This window comes from Haliotis asinina, chromosome 5, assembly GCF_037392515.1.
Source record: "Haliotis asinina isolate JCU_RB_2024 chromosome 5, JCU_Hal_asi_v2, whole genome shotgun sequence".
Lineage (NCBI taxonomy): Eukaryota > Metazoa > Mollusca > Gastropoda > Lepetellida > Haliotidae > Haliotis > Haliotis asinina.
This window is the reverse complement of record NC_090284.1, coordinates 44,397,799-44,423,521: the sequence shown is the minus strand read 5'-3', so window position 1 is coordinate 44,423,521 and position 25,723 is coordinate 44,397,799. Positions and strand designations below refer to the sequence as shown.

The 25,723-nt window shown below is 36.7% G+C and overlaps 1 protein-coding gene across 4 annotated transcripts in view; it reads right to left on the bottom strand.

The window, feature by feature from the left end:
- LOC137284581 (zinc finger MIZ domain-containing protein 1-like) overlaps positions 1-25,723 on the bottom strand; it is a 154,919-nt gene that overhangs the window by 102,761 nt on the left and 26,435 nt on the right. For all 4 annotated transcript variants that reach the window (XM_067816446.1, XM_067816447.1, XM_067816448.1 and 1 more), the window contains exon 2: positions 9,639-9,792. In XM_067816446.1, coding sequence (XP_067672547.1) covers positions 9,639-9,698 — 60 coding nt within the window. In that variant the 5' untranslated portion in view covers positions 9,699-9,792. The remainder of the gene's footprint in view (positions 1-9,638; positions 9,793-25,723) is intronic.

Sequence of the window (25,723 nt, the reverse complement as noted above, 5' to 3'; positions counted from 1 at the left end):
AATAGTCTTTCATTTTTTAAAATCAATTTTTATTATCTGTTCATTTTAGCTTCAAAATGGATCAAAATTACATATTAATATGGCATTTATTTATATTTTGGAATGAAGTCAGAATGTGTGCATCCACTATCAACAAACAGTCTCTTCAGTAGGGATGTCATGATACATAAGTTTCATAGATTGACACGTATCACAATACCGATGTACAACTTGATAGCATCATGATACATTTGTTCGCGCCTTACTGCATAAATTTACTTACGCTTTGAACATTAATATTTCTTATTTTATAACTGTTCATGAAAAAATCAACATTTTTTACTCTCAGAGATTACAAATTTCTAATTTTCCATCTAAGTACGTGAAAAATAATCATTCATAACATTAAACTGAAAAATAATCATTCATAACATTAAACTGAAAAATAATCATTCATAACATTAAACTATTACAGGAAGTAAACAGTACATAACCATATTTAAACTGATTCTTTTAAAAATAATACTGATACAATTTTGAATGTATCCACAGTTGTCATCTAAGAAAAAGTATCGATGTATCGATGCATCATGGTACCCCTACTGATCTGTCTTGAAACTCTCATCAACATCCGCCAACTTCAATTCTTCGAACAAACAAGCAAATAACCTGTCAGCATAGGATAACATGACAAAAGCCTGTTATGTTTGTTTGTTTGTTTGTTGTTTCCCATCGCACTCATCAATATTCTAGCTACGTGACTGTTTGTAAATAACGTCTCAACCAAATAATAGAGTGACTGACACATAAGAACGTGCATCAACCAGCTCAGAGGTCCTGACCACTTGATCCTGTTATTTGCCTCTGATAACAGTATGTATGTATGACTAAACGCATGATAACTATCACATGACTTCATATCATCACAGACGTGCAATTTTCCATTCCACACCCAGCATTACTTTTTTTGTTTTTAAGCGAGATTTAAATGTAACCTGCTTTCCCTGGAACTCCAAACCCGTACAAGCTGCAGATGACATGTGATGCCTCTCATGCATATGCAGGTTGTGTTTCTGAAGGAGATTATACAGCCTTTTGGGCTAGTCGAGTGCAGTTTAGACATCACTCTACCGAACTCATAAGAATCATGGTGAAAAGGGCATTTTAATATTGAAGATAACTCAACCACGCTTATAGAATATGAATGTCAAACAAGTGAACTTGTCTTCTCATTCAACCAAGTAACAAGGTCTTGTCAGCATACTCAAAGACCAGGAACAAAATACTAGATTACGACTAATGTCATAAAGCGACTGTGTGTGGCATCACAAGTCTTTCTTACAGCTGCACTGCACGCCCTTCTTTGATATCATACAGTTCTCTGAAGATGTTAGGGAGGTCATTACATTGAAGTGGAAACTTATAAACATTCAACCAAATGGTTTCATACCAGCAGTGACAATTTATGGGGAAACAACTATTGCAACACTGATAGTCTATTGTTACATTCTATTGCGACAACGAAAGCAATAGTCTATTGCTACCAACCATTGCAATACTATACTATGCAAGACTCATTTTCTCATTGAATTGTCTCATCTGAAGTCAATTCCCAAATGAATGTATAGTTTATATGAAATGAAAACAAGCTGTTTCAGTCTCTTATGATAACTGGCAAGAAACTTGAAACCCATATCAAGTAAACAGTCATTTTGTTTTAAGTGGCAACAAGGGTGGGTAACTCTAACTGAAGGGACTGAATCTGGTACTTCCTGTATTTTGTGATGTGCATTTATCAACTGAAGTCATGCAAGATTTTTTGCTACATCAGCAGTATTCCAGCCATGAAGTGACAATCTTAATGATAATCTTTAAAGTTTGGTAAATGACGAATGAAGTTTTCGAAAAATTAATAAAACAATACAAATACATCAAACTTCCAAATTCAAAAATACCTTCACAGCAAAGCATTTTGTGGCTCAGTGCTTAACAAGAATATGTTTTTTAAACTATTATTTCAAACAGCAAAAAATATAAAATTGTAAAAATAAAAGACAAATTATTTAGTATATTTAAAGAAATCCTGAAAACATCCACTGAAGGATTCTAGAAAACATTTGTTTCTTAATAATATTCCTGTCAGGATGATAAAACTAAAAATCCCAACATTCTTCATATAACTGAAATATGACTGAAACCAAGTATGATTTATTATATATACTACCTGTTCTGATCACGCATAATAATTGCATCTACAGCTGATCAATCAGAAAACACTTCCAAGACAGAGGGGCTTCTTTTGCCTCAGAGAGTTAATAGAGCAAGCAGCATATTCATACTTCATGGCAAACATAAATCATTTATTGACAGGTTAAACTTTTTCCGTTTTCATGTAATTTGTTTCACATTCAGTTGATTGGTCTATCACTCAAGCTTGGTGACTGACAGATATTCAAGCCCTTGCTTGTTGAAGTAGGTGCCCAACGCCTTGTCTTTAAACGTTTACATAAATATAAATGGTTGATTAATGACTTAACAAGGATGGAGACATGTCATTGACTGTTTCTGACTGTTTCATCGTTTACCCTGTTATTGCGAAGACCATCACTAATAACTTGTGTCTGTCTTCCTCTATATCCTACAAACATCAACAGTTGGCTATCTTCTACCATATTCTGACATCAACAATTGATAATCTTTTACAATATCCAACCACTGAGTGTCTTTTACCATCATCAACCATTGCCTACCTTTTACCACCATCAGCCATTGTTTATTTATTACTACATTCAACCATTGTCTGTCTATCTTTTACCACATACAACCATTGTTTATCCTTTATGACCCTCAACCATTGTCTTCTCATACTACCATTAACCATTGTGCAGTTTTTTTACTATATTCCATTACTATCTGTCCTGCACCATCATCAACCATTATCTATCATCTACCAGTCACACTATGGTCTATCCCCTACAATGTGCTATCTTATCAACCTGAGCCTAGACTTTTTAACCACTTTAGCGCTAAGATAGTCGTAAGCGCCATACATGAATATTTACTTATAACTACCTTAGCGCTCAGATAGCTTAGAAAGTCTAGGCTCAGGGTTTAATCTGTATCACCCACTACCTCAAACAAAGGCATCAGTTAACTTGTACATTTGTTAAGCATAACATGATACATTTGAGTATTGCTCCTTTTAAATCACTCTACCCCTCCCTGGATATCCATTTATATAATTTGTGCAAGTAAATGCCATACATTCTTAGTGGAATATTTATCAGCTGAAAACCAAGACATACTGCACTCTGGCGTTCATGTTTTAGATTACATTAGAAAAATAAGTATTTACAGAATTTCTCCAAATTGTATATGACACACATGGGTCTATCAAACACGTATTTTTATATCCTGCATTGTATATAATAAATAAAACATGATAAACCATGCTGAATCAGTTTGAAAACGAAAATTCTCAAAATTTCAAAATATTTTCTGACAATCTGTGAGGTAGCCAAAAACCCTTTCCTTTTCAAAACATGCTTTCCTGTTTTTCAAAACACTTCAAACACCTTCACTTTCTTCATGCAGCGATACCCTCTCAAAGTGACTCTTTGAAAACAAGTCTAACACTCTGAAATATGTAATTGCCCACATTTTGCTGCCATCCTGCTTCAATCAAGAAAACCTAAAAACACCTCAGCCCGAGTACAAGGAATCATCTCCACTGAATTCCAAACTTGTGTCTTTTGTTACATCTTCCAAGATTCCTTCTTTTTACAGCACCCGGCACAGGAGAAGAGTAATTTATGGGCGTACATCATCACCATACGGAGGAGATCAGCGCTAGTTCCGTCTTACTCCAAAGGCCCTTCTGCTTGGCCAGACACCCCAGAAAGTCTTTATTTATAGAAAGGCATCATAAGTATTTCTGAAAACACTCTATTATTAGAGTATGAAAGCGCTACTGGACGATAGTGCAGGAAATAAGTGCTGAAGTTATTTCTGTTTGAGTCAATTCACTTTCATAACCATTGCCTCCTAAGTGGATATAGACCTATGGTTTGTTCGTAATCCTTGCAGCAACATTCAAATGATGCTTAGTGTACTGACATACAGTAAATATCATTTAATTGCCCTGTTTGAAAGATTGAAACATTCTTGTTGAGCCCTCAAGTAGTGTTTGCCAAAGAAACGATGATTGTATTTGGTTTGGAAACCACACATCACATGCTTTCATCACATACATCTGCTGAAGCACTTTTCGTAATGTTTCCGCTGTAATCATCTCCTTGGAGGTGGAAGAATGTAGATGTTTTTTTCCGATTTTGCATAGTTCAACATTTTAAGATAACAATTCTGAACATATGATCCCAGATGCATGGTTTGTATACTCCATATTTTCTATATTTTTGAATACCATTTTTCTAAAAGTTGATGAATGTCTTAAATGATTTCTTCATGCAGCTTCTACTCCTAACATATGCTAGACTATGACAGCAGTAGTCAATCTGAAATGAATTGAGGTCTATCGGTCATGTCCATCCTTATCTTTCATTCTATCATGAGCTACACAAAACATTTTGTTTTACGATTTACCCGATTTCAGTCATTCTCTTTCATACCATGAACAAGATTTATGGAACTTCTTTCATAGCATTCCCTCTGGTGTACCATTACAATCAGGTTTACTTGAAACTAGACCTTTGATTAATACGTTTAACAGGATATAAGCCTTATTAAAAAAAATTTATCGGAACATAATTTGAGGTTTATGATTTTCAGGATTTCATTTCCATTTAGTAATTTGAGTTCTCCTTCTTGATTGTATTAAAGAGATTTGAAACTTCATTTTGAATTTCCACAATTGATGACATCTAGTTTACTGTATCTCTGATAATTTGCATCATCAGAGCCTCATCTCTGGCAGGATGTTTGAAAGTATGTGAGCATTGATAGCTGCATCATTGATAGTATGTGACCACTGATGGCGGCATCTTTGGTAATATGTGAGAATTGATGGCTGCATCTTTGGTAATATGTGAGCATTGATGGCTGCATCTTTGGAAATATGTGAGCATTGATGGCTGCATCTTTGATAATATGTGAGCATTGATGGCTGCATCTTTGATAATATGTGAGCATTGATGGCATCTTTGATAGTATGTGACCACTGATGACCGCATCTTTCATAATATATATACATATATGTGAGCATTGACCACAGCTTCTTTGAAAGCATGTGAGCATTGATGGCTGCATCTTTGAAAGTATGTGACCACTGATGGCTGCTGCATCTTTGATAAAACCATACCTTTGAAGACTATTTTTTTTTGATAACATAAGAAACCACTGATGACATTACCTTTGATAACATTGATGCACCTGAATCCTTAGACCCATTTGCATAATTTGAAGTTTTATGCTGAGGGATTTTTCCAATTAATAATTAAAGATTATCGGAAAATGCATTTTGCTTTATCAGAACACAGTTCCTTTGTTAAGATCATAGTCAATAAACACATTTATGGTTTACTCTTGAAAACTTTGGAACAATGGAGCAAATCCTTTCACAGAAAAGTTGATGCACTTACCTCAATTAACAATATTCTATAATTATCAGTAAAACTTTGTGGCTGATTCCAAACCTTTGTTAAAGACATATTAGTGCTTTCAACTGAAAGACATCTACAGCTGTAAACTGCTGTACATAGAGTTCTAGAAATAGCATTATCTTAATGAAATCCTACATTTTCCCCTGAGTTCAAGTCAGGCAGCCGTCTCCCTTAATACGGATTCATCCTCACCACCAACAACAAGAGTGCCAAAGGAAGGGTTCCTGGGTTCGAATTGGTTCTAAGCAACCCATTCTTGTTGTGAGAAATGACTCAGAGACATGGGTTATGGTGGGTCATTGTAGACCTATTAACGCTCACAATATTGACCTGAGTCTGTATAGACCACTGTCATATGACTGTGTGGCTCTTGGTACTGATCCAAAAATTGTTTGTAACGTTACCACCTGTTGTAACTATAGTTTACTAAGGGTTTATGAATGCCATATGCTACCAATCAAATCCATAAGTAATTTTTTAGAGGGGAGGATATTGACTTTGACCCAAACCTTCCCCTGAGTAGGCACGATGAAATCAATCTAAAACACCAAATTCAAATATATGTTATTGAATTCCCATCCCTATTCATGATAATTTGTTACACTTCGATGTTTTTTGCATAAATTACAAGTTACAATGATAACATTTCAAATTATTTATTTGTATAGATAGTAACAGTAAATATTTTGTTCTTATGCAACTTATCAATATAAGAAGGGAAAACATTTTCATACTTATATTTTTCTGGTCTGATTTGTTAAAAAGTCTTGGGCCTTTGGGCCTAACATTGTGTGTCGCATCAAACAAGAAATAAAATAAACATTAAGTGACATCAAATATTCCTCAGCAATAGTGCTGTGAGAAAAGGAGATGGTCTTTCTATTTGTCACATGTTTGTCAACAAAACACTCCCTCACTCACTCACTCACAAGATGTAACTGATGACAAATCAAATACTTAAAGTATGTGTCACATCTGATGGAAGCATTCCCTGATCATTGCCCGACAGATAGGATCAGGTGGTCAGGCTCGGTAACTTGATGACACGTCACTGCATATCAATCAAGTAGATTTATGCTCATGATGTTGATCACTGGATTTTCTGGCCCAGACTCGTTTATTTACTGCCATTAGACAGCTGGAATAATATTACTGCTGAATGCAGCATAAAACAACATACAAACAACAAAATAACAAGAAACACCAAATTATTCATCATCATCATCATCATCATCATCATCATCATCATCATCATCGTCATCATCATCAGCACAGCACAGCACTATAATGATTTAATTTAATGCAGTGGTATTCAGTCCTCCTGCTCCTCATCACATTGACCAGTCTCCATGCTAACAAATCAATCAAATAGATATTTCGGCCATTTTTCCTTTGATGTGAAAAGATTAATCTAAAACATAAATACCTGGTATCTGAAGATGGACACTGAAAACACTGTCTGATATTACACAATCAGTTGTGCCGAAAATACATTCCATTATATTGCCAGTAAGGGGTCATAGAGGTCATTAACTCTGGCCTCAGAGAGATGTTTAAAGACATTTTCAAGACATTTTAGGGGTTACGCAGACACCATACAGACTGCGTCTAAAATGTCAGTTGTGAAACATTTAATATCACATATTTAATTCTTTTCTTTTCTCAGATTTCTCATACTTTGATACCTGATCACTGCCCTTTCAGAACAAATATTGATAGGACTTATTAACCTTCAAAAAATGACGTACAGATACTCTAGCTTTGGAAAATGAGTCTCAGTGATGCATATTTCAAAATATCCAGATATACTTAAAACAGTCTTCTGCCATGACTGACTGAAACCCAGAATATAAAATCTGTCTGTGAAAACATTTTTTGTATTGTTTTCTTCGTAAGTTTAAAAATCAGACATCATACCATTCAAGTCAAAAGTTCACATTTTTGTTGATGAAACCTCTACATTGTTTTTGTCCTTTTTTTTCAACAGCCAACCTCGTCCACCCCACCAACTCCACTCCCCAGAACGAGATTGACCCCTCACCAAATCCCTGTTATCTCCAAAACCCAGTACTAAACTCACCACCAGTCATTCTTGTCCAACCAAACTTGACCTACCATTACAACCCTAACCTCTCAACCCCACAACTGTTGACCCCTACCCACCTTTCTCTGATCCTTGAACACCTCCATGAAACTGATCCCACCACGAAAAACCTCTTTACCCCATCCCCAACACCACCTGGACTCCACCACCCTCCACCACCCCAGATACCAGGGACGGAAATTGTGACACTAAAGAACTACAACACAGACTCCTCACAAGAGAGATCAACTTGCTCCAGGCTAATCCACCAACACAAATCTCGTTTACATACAGTAGACAATACACCACAACTACAATCTGTAACAGTAATCATCCATGAGAAACAGTATGTGGGACAAGGAAAGCCTAAGTTGTTGATAAGAGGTAGTCTGGCAACTCCCGACTATACTCTAGACCTGCTCCTGACTATACTCCAGACCTGCTGCATATACAACCACTGAGTAGGATCAGTCTCTCTCCTCAGGGGACTCGCTTTAATCAAACTAATGCACAAACTCTTAGTGCTTGGCTTGAAGCCTACAAGAATTCAGCCAGATTCTAACAACCAAATATTAGCACTGGTCACGGCAACAGCATTGACTTGATTGAAGGGAAGCTTCTGCCTTGAATTCGCTCAACGCAAACACAATCAGGTGTAACGTATCTCTCGCCCAATAATCAGATTCTCCTAATGACAAAAGAGGTTAGGAAGTTGATTTATGCGTCATGAAAAATTGATCTTGTGCGTTAATGGCCTCCAAATGTTTTGTGATTGAAACAATCCCGTGTAGGTAAGCTGGGGCTGTGCTGATGTGGTCTTAGTAATGACTGTAGCGCAGTGGTATCTTATGTCAGGGATGTACAATGGTGTTTGTGTGTGAGAAACCATCTGTCGCACCACAGGTGAATTAATTTGAAATCATTGCCGTACATTTCCCTTCTGATCAATAAGCATTATTGAAAGTTTGCTGGCATGATATACACTTGCGTTTTTATGTTTCATGACATACTTTTGTATTTCCATCTGAATAACATTGAATCTCTATCACTGTACATGATTTGCTCTGTGGTTAGTGAGTTTTGAGGTTGTGTGTGTGTACGTGTGTGTGTGAGAGTAATGGAGTGAGTTGTGCATGCATGGGTGTGTACATGTGTAGGTGTACGCATATTTGTTGTGGGTATACATTATATATTATCTTTATAGAACATTGCATCCTTATTATTTATCAGTCTGTATTGGTAAAGAAACACTTTGAGAGTGAGTGAGTGAGTGAGTGGGAGGGTTCGTGAGTTGCTTCACTTTTATCAAGAAGAATGTTAACCACAATGGCCTGATAAAGTTTGTTTCAAGGCTAAAAATACGGATTCAAGTTATGACCTCTTTTCCATATGGCCACTGTATTATCTATGTTCAGATGCAGACTTGAATGTATAGCAAAGTCAAAGCAAGGGTTAGTATTGCACACTTGTTAACATTGTTCTCATCAATATGACAGTGGTCTGTAAATAATTCAGCCTAGACCAGATAATCCAGTGACTGATATCATGAGCAATATCCTACTGATTTGGGATACACTGACAGATATCAACCAAGCCCAAAAGACTGACAACTGTCCCTGTTAGTTGACTCTCTCAAGCTCAGGTTGTTGAAGACCATTCCTAACCAAGATCCTCATAGGGAACAGAGATAAGAGTAATTAACTCAAACTAAATTTTGGTTTGTCTGTCTGTTATTTTACACCACATTCAGTAATATTCTATACATGACAGCTGTCTGGACCAGACAATTAAGGAGTTAACATCATGTGTCAACCAATTTGAGTTTAACAAACAATCCCATTAGCTGCCTTTTATGACAAGCATGGGTTGGGAAGAATCAATTCGACTTCAGCGTGACAAGCAGACACTCTAACCATTAGACTACCCAGCTACCTCTATAAAAACCTAGAGTACTTTACCTGTTTGATACAAGCAAGTCTATCATTGGTTTGATGAATATGTCTGTCCATATCAGTCATGGCAGAAAGATATCAGTTGATACCGACAGTTACATTGGGCTGGTTCAAGTCTGTCCACACTACCGTGAAGTGTTCATCGCTCCCGATCCAACATCTGAAACATGAAAAATTAATCACAAAATGCACTGAAACACACTTTTTAGAATCAGTATGCTTTCATACAGTGTTCCTCAGTCAGCACCTTGGCAATAAAATCTCCTTACCACACTATAACAGGCATCAAAACACAATTATCAGATCATCAATGTCAGATGACATTCACCCACACTAAAAAAATGATTAGCACAGATTTGAAGTAAGCTGTAACCTAAACTGTCAAAACTGTCAAAAACAATTTTTCCGAAAAAGTCAACAAAATAAATATTTTTACTTCATAATCAGGTAATCCTCGTAAGAACTGCTATAAAATTCCAAAGTCTGCTACAGGAAAATGTCTTGTTACAAAATTACAGGGCAAACTAAATTCTACACCGCACTGGTCACAGACGTAAGGCACCACAAATCCAAACTGAAGGTGTGTAAGGCTAGAACACTAACCATCTAGCCAAGCTGATATAAAAAAATCAGGATACTTGTAATGAGCTTGTTGTAAATCAGCAGTTATCAGCTAACACATGAGAATCAATACAAAATACAGCACTGTAAGGAGCTCCATCAGAGATCATAGATGAAATATTAATGGAATATCTCTCCATGGTGCTACTCGATTAGCAAATTCTTTGACATCACCCGCGTTTCCGGCAGTTTCACAACCACATGTGACCACAAGATATCATCATTTCTTAAGCGCTTTGAAAAGTGATGCTATGATAAGCCAGTAAGGAACTATAAAAGACTGAAGATAAATTAGACCAGCATATGCTGAAGTGTTAACAAATGTTTCAGCAGCACAGTTTTTGTAATTAGCATGTTGATAATATAAATAATTAACTTAAATTGCACCAACATGTTGAAAGAGTAACCACATTTTATTCTGTAGTTGTTTTTATTAGAACATTTATACTGTAAATAAGAAATATTGCCTCAACTCTTGTTGATAAATCAGGCTGATATAATATTTATATGATGAATATAAACATTCAGTGTTTTAAAGAAATCTTGAATATGAATACAAAAATAAATCAACACCCATATATCTAACAGGCAAGGGGAGATAACTACAACTAATGTGTATTCTGAAATTTTTTTTGTCCGTCCGTCTTAAAAAGCATGACCCAACTAGGCAACTGTTGAACACTGAATAATATAACCATGCTTAAAATAAGGACTTACTTCCAAAATGATATTTTGAGAGAATAAGGCCATATTCAGATGTATTTGTTTACAAGCAAAATGTCTTTGTGTTGGTTATTCAAACAAATCTCTAATTTTCAAAAAAAGTTACATTATCATATGTTATTTACTTCCACTTACTTTAAATGATTTTTTAATAATTAATTTATAATCTTGACACATGGTTCAAAGTTAATTACTGATACATGACTCTCCACGAATTGGATATAAATTAATGATACAAGAAAAAATAAGAAAATTGCATATAGTGCAATCAAATATAATAATTATACTCATTTCAACAAAAATGTAAAAAATAAACATACAAATTGATTGACATAAAACAAGAACTGAAAAAACAACAATTTTCCCAGCAACAACAAAATCAATTCCAATGCATAAAACAGTGAGCTATTTGCAACATCTTCAAGTGTAAATTCTACACTTTGAGTACCATCAGAAAATGCTATGCTTATATAATGATAAATCTACCATCTTATGATACTGTCTCTACAACTCAACTCAGCCCAACCAAACATTGCAAGCAATAACAAAAATATCACTACATTAGAAATATCAATCATAGCCCTTATCATATAGGCTTTATTTGCTTAGCAGCTTGCAAGTATCCAGTCAACTCGTTGTGACAAAACCCATCAGACACTGATTTATTGCGCGCTCAATATTTCCGCTAACAATATCAATATTCACTCGGTATTAATTAAGATCCCAACCCGCTAACAACAGCTTGTCAAGAAACTGAAATCTCCTAGTTCGAATCATGCATTTTGCAAAACTAATACACCAGTCGATCTCCACTCCGAGGTCAATAACGTGCCAACAGTAAATAGCCTGTCTAACCTACCTGCAAACAGCATGCTTATGTCGTGCATGGATTACTACACATATAACACACGCGCTGAGAGTGAGACCATGGTCCTCTCTGCTCAGATGAACACTGCTATTAGAGGAATGAACTGCCAAGTCAAGATAAATATTGCTGGGGCTCGAACAATCAGGTCCTAAACACTTGCCAATTGATGTACATCCATGGCGAGCCCAGTTGTACCATCCTGTATATTAATACATACACCTTAAAAACATGTGTATCAGCGCCTGCTGTACCATTGAGACACTGGAGGGCAGTGCAGAGTTAAATGCGTTATTCTCCGGCAACACGTGGGGCAGCTATTGAGATCGCTATTGTGACGGCGAGATAGATTATTGATTCTCGACCTCCTCCCTGCGCCATCAATGAAAATGAAACATTATTTTTGCAAACATTGATACTGAGGTTAGTCTAATATCTGCTTGTGCACGTCGGTGTGAGATCGAAGGATGGTCAACGGTTTCACGGAGGTGGTGGGGAGGTGTGAGCAGAAGCGGGCAGGGTTGTGGGCAGTGGTTGATTGTGGAGCTTTGCGAAGATGCTGGCGAAGCTCAGTGTCATCACCTGTATGTTTGGCTTATTGTTGGTATTCACAGAGTCACATTGTGCTCTTAACACCCTGTGACAAGATGGTTCAGATTAGCTGCCTGTTCACGGACAGATGACATCACGTAAGCTGATCGGAGCTGTGGGAGGGCTGGATAGCAGCTTTGGCTACAGGAGATGGATGGATGGAGGATAGAAATAGGGGTTGATGGATGGAGTGACTGGCGATGGAAGTATGGATAAATTGGTGGAATAAGATAGATGTGATAACAATTGTAATGGAAATGTGAATGGTTTGATGGAATTTAATACATACACATTAGATGGGTGAAAACAATTGTGATGGAAATTTGAATGGTTTGATGGAATTTAATACCCACACAATAGATGGGTGAAAACAACTGTGATGGAAATTTGAATGGTTTGATGGAATTTAATACCTACACAATAGATGGGTGAAAACAACTGTGATGGAAATTTGAATGGTTTGATGGAATTTAATACCTACACAATAGATGGGTGAAAACAATTGTGATGGAAATTTGAATGGTTTGATGGAATTCAATTCCAATGGGAAAAGATGGATGAAGATTTTGATGGAAAAGTGAACAAGCTAGACAGAACGCAATAATTGTTTGATGGGTAATAAGGTATTTGATGATAATATTATCATGATGACAATGTTTGTCTGAATGGGATGGTGTGTAGTGCATTTGCCGAGGAGGGTTGCAAAAGTGCTGATAGGACATGTCTGTTGACAGCTGGAGTGACAGATGGACAACTGATGATTATAGATAGTTGATAAAGCGGTATATTGCTGGACATTGTGTTGCATCTCGTCTCTACTTTAAATGACCAGACATTAAGATGGGTGGAGTGAGTGAGTTTAATTTTACGCTGCACTCAGCAATATTCCAGTTATATGGCGGTGATCTGTAAATAATTGAGTCTGGACCGGACAATCCAGTGATCAACAACATGAAAATCGATCTGCGTAATTGGGAGCCGTTGACATGTGTCAACCAAGTCAGCAAGCCTGACCTTCCGATCCCGTTAGTTGCCTCTTACGACAAGCATAGTCGCCTTTTATGGCAAGCATGATTTGCTGAAGGCCTATTCTACCCTGTGACCTTCACGAGTGGAAGATAGGTGTAAGGATGATGTAGATGAACAGATGATACAGAAGGGGTGGTGGGGTATCCCAGGGGTTAAAGTGTTCACTCTTCTCATGGAAGACTTGGGTTTCATTCCCCAGATGGGTACAATGTGTGAAGCCCATTTCTGCTGTCCCCACCGTGATGTGCTGGAATATTGCTAGATGCAGCGCAAAACCAAACTCACTCACACAAATTAGGAAGTATAGATCTGTGGTAGTGAGGCAGTCTAGATGGATTCCATAGGTTCGATACAGTGGGAGAAGACATGCTGATGTAGGTGGATGGGAAGATAAATAACTTGTAGAATGGAGTTGGGCAGATTTACACACTTTAATAATCAATGGGATGACTCATGGCAAAGTAGTTAAATCACTAGCTGATCGATTTATATCTGGTTTGAATTGATGGTGGGAATTTTTGGACAATGAACGGATGAACATTTATATGGGTGGGAAACCGGATCAGTAGTATATGGATTGGTGGGTATTTTTGAGTTTTGAGCAGTTTGCTAGCATTACTGACGCAAATTGTTGAGATGTGGTGTTTAGATGGATGGATGGGTGGGCGGATGGATGGATGGATGGGATAAATGAATGCATAGATGAGGATGGTGTATGATGGGTATCTGACATTAGCTGAATGTCAATGGCTGAGATGTAGGATTAGGGCATTTGGATGGATGCGAATCCGAATGGGTGGACGGACGAATGAATGTATGAATGCATAGATAAGTATGAGGGTGGGTGTATGACGGGTATATGAACTGATGCACGTTAGTTGGGTGTCAGGGGCCCGTTTCACAAAACTCTCATAAGCCTAAGAACTCGTAAGTTTTCTCGTAGCCATTGTACCTCCTATATTGTAACACAGGAGCTACGGATGCTACGAGAAAAGTTACGAGACCTTAGGCTTACGAGAGCTTTGTGAAACGGGGCCCTGCACCGTTCGATGACATAAGGGCTGATGCTTAGATGTATGTGTATATGGACATCATACGGACTTGATCACAAACATTTCAGAAATAAGTGGGTGGATTAGGGAGAGTCTATCTCAGCAGGTCTAACCATAATACATTCTGTGTTAAGTGGCCTATGTATCATTCACTCCTTGAGTAATCTTAGCTTTACTTGGTATGCATGAGCGTGTTGTCACCAGAAGCTTTTTGTGACTGTTCGTGTTCTTTGGTACAGTTGTATCATGTCAAAAAACCTGAATCCTTTCTCATGTATTTTCCTCAAAAGAGGGCAGGAATTTCCCTGGCTTCTTTTCCCCATCTGTAGCAGGGATTCAGCAATAAAATATCAAATTAAGAAAAAAACTAAAAAAACTAAATGACCTCCAACTGTACGCCAACAAACTGCCTTTCTGCTCATTCACCGAGTTATGACCTATCAACAACCAACAAACTGCAGTATGAAACACTCCCATTAAGACATGACAAAACAGAAAGGTTTAAAATTCAATGGAAAAAGAAAACCAATCAATAAATCACAAGTCCACACATTCCCTATCGTCCCACAAAACCAGACTAAAACATAATGCTCTGTGGAGTGGAAAGTCGCAATGTCACTGACAACATATGATCTAACATCTATGTCTGTACCAGAATGACTACACCGGTAACAATGACTCTGTTAAAACCACAATCAACATGTTGTCGTGTTACCCCGAGTAACTAGTAGAAAGAGTTGACAGTGCTAATCAAACACAGTGTAGTCACATTAAATATATATTTTTCTACATTCAAGCTCTATGCATACACGATTAGACATATTCTATTTAGGCTTCATTGATTTGACTCCTGACAGCCTTTTTCTACACTGATAGCAAGATACACCTCACCCTATCCAACTTATCAAGGCATTTAATATGAGAGAGCTATGAAATATTGACCAGAAAGCACAAAACGATAAGTGGCCCTGGGGTCAGACATGTATTCAAGATCTGTGATAGGCCAGCAGTACGTATGTGATAAAGAGGCTGTGGATATGTGATAGGTTGTGTGGCATGTGTATTGTTTTGACAATGCATTATCCTTTCACAACAAGCTCACAGCATATGCTGCAATATTTTATCATGTTGTTTCTCATTTCCAGGAATATATGACGGTATTGTGTGATTGAAAAAAGAATAATCAATGAGAATTTGAATCAGTTCTTTTGACTGATTGGTAACATTCGCAATGTACATTGATCTGTGCTTGGGATGACACCAGACAATATTCAGTGTCAGTTGATTAGTTCAAACTCAAGTAGAAGATTGAAGTTTATTTTGTGGAAATGTACTGCTTGACCTCCAGAAGTTTCACAAAGTTGGTATTACATAGATGAATAAGTGGCCACTACAGATGGAAGGACTGACTGCATTAGAGATGCAAACCAGCCCATCAACAAGATGGACAGTGACAACCAATCAACATGGACAATTGTGGACAACTATTAAACATGAAAGATTGAGAGCAACCAATCATCAGTGATGGATTATGATAACCAATTAAAATAGAGCATTATGGATGACAAACTAACATAGCAACTAACATTGCAACTAACATAGATGATTATGGACAACCAATCTGGACAACATTAATTTGAGATGGATTTTGACAACCAATCAAAACTGGACAATATGGGCAACCAATCAAGACAATGAATCATTAGAGATGGACTATGGAGAACCAATAAGCAAGAAAGATTAGCAACAAGAAAGCAGTACAGATGGATTATGACAACCTATCAATTGATTGGCCAGAATTGATCTGTATCCCATGGACCATTCTAGATGGAACAAAACAATCCCAAATAAAGTACCTATCAGAAATAAAAAATATCAAAAGCATCAGTAGCTATGCAGTAGTTGTGAGGTAGATGTATAGTGGCTAATAGTAGAGTATAGTAGCTCATCAGTTCCCAATTGCGCAGGTCAATGATCATGCTGATCACTGGATTGTCTGATCCAGACTCAATTATTTACACAGTGCCACCATATAGCTGGAATGTCGTTGAGTGCAACGTAAAACAAAGTGTTACTTTTAGTGGGTAGTTAGTAGCCATGTTACACTCACTTCAGCATCCCCTCTGTGTGTTGCTAGAGATGCTGGAGGAGGGGGAGAGGAGGAGAAATAACATGTGGGCCTATATCAGACCACACCAATCCTCCACATCTTCCTAAATCTACGTTATAGTTTTATTCTCTAGTTCTCTGACAAAACATTTATTTTTCACAGTTTGGTTGCAGCAAAATTGAAAACTTCCTGACAATATGAAGTGAGAAAAAGTTTCAAGTGTGTATGGTTTCAAGATGTTGCTTGCTTTCATACGGCCATGTGCGAAAAAAACACACACCCTGTCTTGCAGGTATTTCCTTCTCAGCAATCTGAGGAATGGGCATTGGGTAGAAACAAAACAAGTGATTAGATAAAGCCCAAGGAAGGTCACATCTTTGTACAACTCCTTGTGCTTGAGTGCTATTTCGGCTCCAACAATGATACAACTTTGTATCAAATGATTTGTGGTGGGAAGCAATTGCAAAACTCTAATGTTGGCGCCCGCTGCTCGCTCACTACTCATGCACACATGCTCTCCATGATCTTACATGTGGGGAGGAATGCAAAGCCCTTTCACTCACAGCAAGTAGATCTGGCGGTTTTCCTAGTTATCGCGTTTTTCACAGATTCTTGGGTTGCAGTCACATTGCAGGAACACGCCAAGGTCCAATGTAGCCCTTGCTGGATCGGCACACCGAGACTGCTCTAAGTACGACTAATTGTTCTCGTGTGGATTGTACACATATGCCAAGGTCTGTTGCAGTGATCTTCCTGCGGTTGTAATATCCCACCATTAACAGATATATGAGGAGAAAAATAAACACAACAACGCTGTCTTCTGCACTGAGATATTTAGCAAAGTTTTTACCCCTGATTCTCTTGCAAACGACAATCTTATTTCACTTATGACAAATGAGGGAAGACATTATATGAATGTTCAAAGTGAACTTACCACACATTGTTATCGGCGTTCTTGCATGTGTCTCTCAACATTTTTACAAGCTGTGTTTTACACTGTTATGCATGTAATCTGATTATTAATCGCCTATGTAATCTTATTAATCCATTACCTCTTAAAACTGTAACAAATATGTTGAAGGTCCATTACAGAATATAAAAATTAAATCTCACTGATGCTGAAAGAAACTTTTGTTTTATCACAAGTCTTCAGAGTATTATCATCTTCAGATTCTGTAAGAGTATGCTTTTACTTCATTCTTTGTAGACCCGTGAAGGTCACGGGGTAGAATAGGCCTTCAGCAACCCATGCTTGCCATAAAAGGCGACTATGCTTGCTGTTAGAGGCGACTAACAGGATCGGGTGGTCAGGCTCGCTGACTTGGTTGACACATGTCATCAGTTCCCAATTGCACAGATCAATGCTCATCATGTTGGTCACTGGATTGTCCAGTCCAGACTCAATTATTTACAGATGGCTGCCATAAAGCTAGAATATTGCTGAGTGCGGTGTAAAACTAAACTCACTTACTCACTCACGCACTCGTTCTTTGGATTTGCTTTGTTCTTATTTTTCTGAAAGTGAAACTTAAACTAAGAAGCAAGACAATGTCATAAAAAAATTCTTTGTTTAACACTGCAACTAAAAAAAGCAATACATAGCCTATGAAATCTTTAATGACGAATGATATCTCCACTGTCTTGTAGTCTTTCATGATGCTGATTTTACAAGTAGAAAAAGTTGCCCCATGACAAGGTGCACAGTGGTATTACCATCTCAAACTATCTGGTACCCAATTATTACTAGTAAAGCAACATTTGTGTTTCATTTGATAGTACCAGGGTAATGTTTTTCTTTAAAGTCTCACTCAGCCAACATTCTTATGTCAATCAAAACAATTATATGCCGTCAGTCTCTTAATCATAAAGTGATCAACAGCATGAGCATCAGTCTGTGCAATCGGGATACAATGACATGCATCAGAGTCATCTAGTCCAACATCTAATCCCGTTAGTTGCCTCTTACGATGAACATGGGTTGCTGAAGAGAGCTGTTAACCAGAATCCTTATGGGTGGGATTCATATGGTCACAGCATAGTTTATAACTGTATGTTTGTGTTTGCCTGACCAGGGCTATAGAAACTCACAGCTATCAATGATACTTTGACACTGTGAACTGAATGCCAGCAGATGATCAAAATATGCATTAAAACATAAAAGTTTAGAATCTGTTGAGAGGGCATCGGCAGTAATGAGATTTCTTCAAAGAAAAAAAGGACACATGTGTATAATCACTGTCCGCAAGCCTTGAAACACATTCCATTACAATAAATAATTAGTTTACATTAAAAACTAACACCTCACCATGGGAGGTTCTAATTAAATCATTAATATTCAAATTCATTTGAAAAATAAATAAGTCTGTGAAAATTTAATAGATTTCACCCCAAACTGTACAACTGGACCAAAATGTTATTAACACTCTCCAGGAGATGTAAAATCTTTAAGTCACAAAATAAGGCTAAAAGAATCATGTTGATCTGAACTGCCTTCCCACACCACCTGAGGCTAGATTCCTTATTGAAACAGAAAAATAACTCTGTGTAAATAGCATGAACAGAATTGAGACACAGTTTTGAAATTTAATGCACTATTGGGGCATAATAGATTGATAATATCATTTCTTCTCTTCCCATGCTCAGACCAGAACAGCATGTAATTTGCACGATAATGAAAGCCAGTGGAAATAAATCAGATCAGTTTAGCCTTGTAAGATCATTGAATATTTCATAACACAGATCATGTTTGTGTGTGCTTTAAAAGAAAAAGGCTGTTGTGAGTGGCATACAATCATACTCACTCACTACAAGATAAACGAAAATGGTAATAAGGTGAAACAAGTATTTTTTTTGGTTTGAACAGACATACCTACAACACAGTATATTTACTGAATAAAAATAAAAAAAATATATATAAAAAATGTACCTAGCATGTCATCCTTTTAGATTTTCTTGAACAACAATAAGCATATTCATAGTTATATCCAGATTTAGTTTTAAACAATTGGACTATAGAGACAAGTAACAAGTCTATTTGCATTTGAGGACTCATGGCCCATAGTTCTAAGATACCAAATCATCAGACAGCATGTGAGATATCTTGATCTACAAATGCAGTACGACTTCACATGAAGTATTTCATATTAGAAACAACCATAACTGCTTCATACGAACAGAATATGTTGCTGACATCAATGAGACAAAGTTATCATGGGATGAATTGTTATAACATTGTTGTACAAAAAGTTCTCCAGGTGCCTTATAATAAGGACATGCTGACTCGCTTGACTTGTCATTGCATCACAGTTATGTAGATGGATGTTCATGCTGTTGATCACTGGATTGTCTGGAGACTCAGTTAGCTACAGACTGCCAAAGGAATATTGCTCAGTGTGGCATTAAACAACAAACTAACCAACTAATTGAATATTCAGTTTCCTTATCATTGAAAGTATAGCAACAAAAGTTGCCAGTTTGTGCGGAGTCATTGTTCAGAAATATTCTTCAAACAAACCCTAAAGAAACGAAAATCATCTTCAACATATGCTGCACCACATTTTGAGCATAACAATTGGTTATTATGATCAATATATTTACCCCCTGCTTACTTTCCAAAGTAATGATAGACATGAAGAAGAAAATGGTCCTGACAAACAATAATAGGGCTTGTTGGAAGAATATTTCTGAAGACTGACTCCGCACAAACTGGCAACTTTTGTTACTGAGGGTAAAATGTTACATCAGTACAACCTTGACAATGAATGCTTCTGATAAACTGCCAATTCACATTTGGTCTTGAAGAAATGGAAAACTATTGAGGACCTACTTCAACCCAAAATTTCCAACGTTCTTTAATCAACACCTTTCATGAACACCTTGTGTCATATCACAGATTTAAATTTTCAATCATATTTTCCCTTTTACACCCATGGGATCTTGTAAGAAAAAAATCCAAACTGGTTATTCCATAGTCTTTTATATTTAATAAACGTAATTATGATGTCATGACCTGCTCTAGGTAGTGTCTGTTCTCTATACTGCCCTGTGATGGAACATATTTTTGTTGACCAAGAAATGTTACCTTGAGATGTTGAATGTGTTAGTCTCAAATCCGATATTCTCAACATAAATAAATTAACATCTTATTGTATGCAAAGGAGATACTCTATGTAACCATGGCATTTTACCGTTATGAGATAGCACTTTAACAGATCAATCTGCAATGTATTAGCTTTGACTGATACGCAGGAGTCACAACCTTTAAAGTTACAGCTATAACGATGCTGAGAATGTCACCATCCCTCATAACAATGCTATTAAAGCAGTATGTTGGATGGTGTAGGAGTTTCTGGATGGATTGCTGCGGACACCCCATCAAGCACACCTGGTACCATAACTCCCAAGTCTTGATTCACTGTTTCGTAACAACCAGTGGCATTTGTTGTTGTTGTAACGCTACACTCAGCAACATTCCAGCAATTTGACAGTGGTTGGTACATAGTCAGTCTCATCATGCAATCTAGCGACGTTATTATCACTTGTATTGTTCTATACATTTGGGATACGAAGTTGTGAATCAAAGAAATGACAGAATCTGACCTCACAATTCTGTTTCTCAGTGGATATTTCACTTATTTCACAACCAGAGCCTAGATTTTTACAGCACTCTTAGTGCTAAGATGGTTGAAAGTTGATGTTCATGTGTGTCACTTATAACTATCTTAACGCTAAGACAGCTTAAAAAATCTATGCCAGTCTCTGAATATACATAATCTCGACAGGAGCAAATAATTTCATTTAAACTGAAAAGGAGCCCTTGTGAGATGGGGAAAAACCTGAAGAAATCTAAACCTGCTGTATTCAGGGCTTTAGCATTGCAAGAAGGACAATTCAGCAACTAGTAATATGTGCATATTAATTTAATCCTTAAGAGTGGCAAGTCTAGATAAATGGATTGTCTGACAGAGGAATAATCACAGTTTCCTGCTACATCCCAGGGAAGCAACTCTGGAGAAAAATTATGGCACTTGGATAACTGAACAATAACTCAATAAAATCATTAATATGTGAAAGCACAATATCAAATGTAATTGCTAAAAGTGACCCACCGATAACAATTATCCAACATTTCCCATGCAATCAACATCTAATAACACATCCCTCCGTCATCAATCAACATGGCCATTGCTCCATCAATGCCTTCTGAATTCTCTGTGTCAAGTGTCACAGTTCCTGATTTCCCAGCCATAAACATGTCTGATCAAGTCAATAGGTATTATTGCAGGTACAACTTAACAGACAAAAGTATCTAAGCACATTTTTTTGTCAATCTGAAAATTGGCTTGATTTGGAATCTTAATTGTGTTCCTTCCGTGAATCATTCATAGTAACTCGAGTGATGGCTGCAGCGTTCATACAAAACTGGTTTGGTCTGATTTCCTTTGGGAGAAACTTGCAGTATTCCAGTCCCAGGGATTTAACAATATGCGTAACCAGAACGTTCATGAATAATTTGGTGTCACTCGCTCCAGTTTTATCAATAATTCTGTCCTTGATAAAAGCTAAAGGATCATCTTAGCTACAAAACCAGAAATCACTGGAAAACTTTCTAATTTGCTGCAAACCTCCACAGCATTTTTACCAGATCGTGCAAAACTGTATTTCCACTTGCAGCTTTCAGCCCTTGAGGATTGTAAGGTAGATGTCGATCATACTGACATTAACAGACAAAAGGTTTCACAGCCATCAATTTAAACATACATAATCTGTCTCGCTGTGGGCGAGTTTCATAACATCTTAATTACTATTTGACATTTATGTGTGAAGTCAACACTGCTCTTTGTACAAGTATGTGATACTGAAAAGACTAATGTACCATTTGGTATTTCAAGACTTGTGTTTTTCAAATTTAATCCTTCTCCTAGGATATATTGTTAAATGTACAATATACATTATCATCATGATTTAGAAGGATTTCATATCATATACTACATATTCTGTAGCTTGCATCCACTAGTAATATTGTGTATGGTAGGTTCTTCCTATGAAGCAAAACACGTTTACTCTTTCTGCCAGAAACACCTGGTACCATCACATAATTTTAGTGATACATTACAATATTCCTCTCAACACAATAGGGACAGTGGTGTAGCCTCATGGTTAAGGTTTGTTATGATGAAGACCTGGGTTCAATTCCCAACATGGGCACAATGCATGAAGCCAATTTCTTATGTCCACCCACCTTGATATTGCTAGAACATTGTTTAAACTAAAGCAACTCACTCTTAACACAATTTTATGTCAAATGTGATTCAGCAGATAATCAAGGCATCATTCTGTGGTTTTGATGTTTTATCTTTGACATTTTAGTTGAAGAAAGTAATCTGATTTTATATCCTTGTTAACATACTTGGGCAAACATCCATGAAACTGTTTTCCTACTGCTGACCATTAATCTGTTTAAAAGGCCCTGTCATCAGGGATGGTTAAGCTAACTTTCGATGCTTCTGAGAATATAGCCACACAAATACATAGGCAGTAATACATGGACAACATGTCCCACAGTGAGTGACTTTAGTTTAATGCCGCTCTCAACAAGAGTCCAGATATAGCAGTGGTTTGTAAATAATTGAATCTGGACCAGACAATTCAGTGGTCAATAACATGCATATCAACCTTTGCAAGTGGAACATGATGAAATGTGTCAAGCCATCGAGTCTGCCAACCTGATCCCATTAGTCACCTCTAATGACAAGCACGGGTTAGTAAAGATCAATTCTATCCTTGATCTTTGTGGGTTAATATATGTTCAGCCTTCTGATAATGACTTCATACAAGTTTAACACAAATTAATACAAGTAAACCCTTTCATATTACATGCACATTACATGGGGATTATTTAATAGACAAACGACTAATCTTGGAAATGAAAATATTCAAAGACTGAAGTCTGTAAATTTGCACAATTAGCCCAACATTACGAAAGTAATGAAAACTCAACAAGATGTGAGTCCGTTTTACAAATATTTGGTTGCAGAGATAAAGTAATACTAATGAAAAAACATATATCCAAAATAAAAACCATACGGAGCCAGGAACAATCTAACTTGCCAAACCATTCTTCAGTTCCTCATTAAATTATCAGGATGTCTGAGAAAAGCAATAGCTTTCTACAAGAGAATATTTAACTATAAATGATTTTCATAAAATCAAAAATGTTTTGGTGCTCTTTAGACAGCCTAAAGATGTCTTCCATTAATTTTCTAAGAACAAATATATGTCATCTTTTATTATCATAAATTTAATTTTCACCATTGAAACAATTGTCCTGCATTCCTTCAAATACTCTACCAACACGTTTAAACAATTACAGTCATGTCAGTGGTAATATGTTTTACAGAACATATTACAGGGAAATTGGTAAATTATGAAAACATGGCTTTGTAGGCACTTTAAGTTAATTTACCATGTTTGAAATGTCTTACATATTCATCACCTTCATAACACTGTTTGTAGTTAGCAGTGGCTGAGGGATTAGCGGGAATATGCAACCTCAAGCATGAAATATATATCAGACTTGATTATCATTTTTTGGGTGGTTTGGTGTTATTACATCCAAATGGCAGGAGGGGGATTAGATACAGTTTGTGCGTAAGCCTATATTATGATATTTATTAGTAAATTATCATAACCATTAAGTGCCAATTGAACACTATTTCTTTGAGTTTGTTTTTCTTTATACCTAATTTCTTAAATTAAAAAAAAGGCCCAAACCCACTCATCTTGATCTGCAGAAACTGATTCAAATGGTTGCAACAGGGAAACGGGTGATGAAAATTACTGATCACTGAAAAACAATGACACAAGATGTTCTGCTAAGCAGACTGTATTCCATCTGTCACTCACAAAATTTTCAGAAAACATGTCATATATGTTCACTTTCTACTGAGATCATTGCTGTCTGAATGAACCTGTGATCATTAATTTGCATGAAACAGTGGAATCTGTTTAAACTCATAGTATCCAAGAAGAAGCTTAAAGAAAAGTAAAACATTCTTTTTCATTAAAAAGTTTTAAAGACTAAAATTTCACAAATTTGAACAATGTTTAAAGAAACTAGTTCTACATTTCATTGGTTTGATCTTCCATGAAACTGCGATATGCATAAACACTTGCATGTAATTTGAAACTAGAACGCCTGTCTTTCCAAGTTAAACAGATGGGAAACAAACACAAGACCATGAGTTTTTAAAACGCGAATCTCAAACACTTTAACGTAAAAAAAAAAAAATACAAATTTGCCAAACCCCTTTCTCTACCAGCTAAAATTTCTTTTCTCACAATGGCACAGGCATTGCATAAGAGATCAAATTTCTCGAAATCCCGAAAGTGATTTAACCCAGTTTCTGCCATTTTCCCAACTAACATGAAGCCGATGAGATAAAAATATATAATTGAAAGAATGGAGACACGGTTTCCCAAGTCATACATCATTCTTCACAGGCTCATTGAGGTGAATTCATGATAATATCCTGCAAACAAGTTTATTTTACCAGTTTCAACACATACAGTTATGTCTGGGGATATTTCACCATAATCGGTTTCCTTTCCAATTGCGGTAACACAGCTTAAAACATCATACAAGATACTTCTTCCAGAAACAAACGTAAAGGTTATTTTTTGTGTGGTATTATTGCTGGTGGTTTTGTTTTTATATTGCTTATTTGGTCATGACATATACATATGTTGGTGTTTTCAAGTTAATGTACCAGTTTCCTATCCTTACCATGGCAAATAGTTAAAATATTGCTGATGTAGCAAATAAGAATATTCACTTTCTCACTTTCTCACATATCACATGATAAAGTAGTAATGAGGAAGAATCTCTTAGCAGTGTTTATTGAGTGAGTGAGTAAATTGGGTTCAGTGCTGCTTTTCTAGTCATGTCAGCTTAATGCGAGAGAAGAATCAGCTAAATTTCTTCAGTGAGTGAGTTGGGTTCATTTTTTAGTTAGTTGGGCTCAATTGTTAAGTGAGTGAGTGAGTGAGTTACAATCAGTGCTGCTTTTCTAGTCATATTTCTAATGTGTGAGGAAAATCC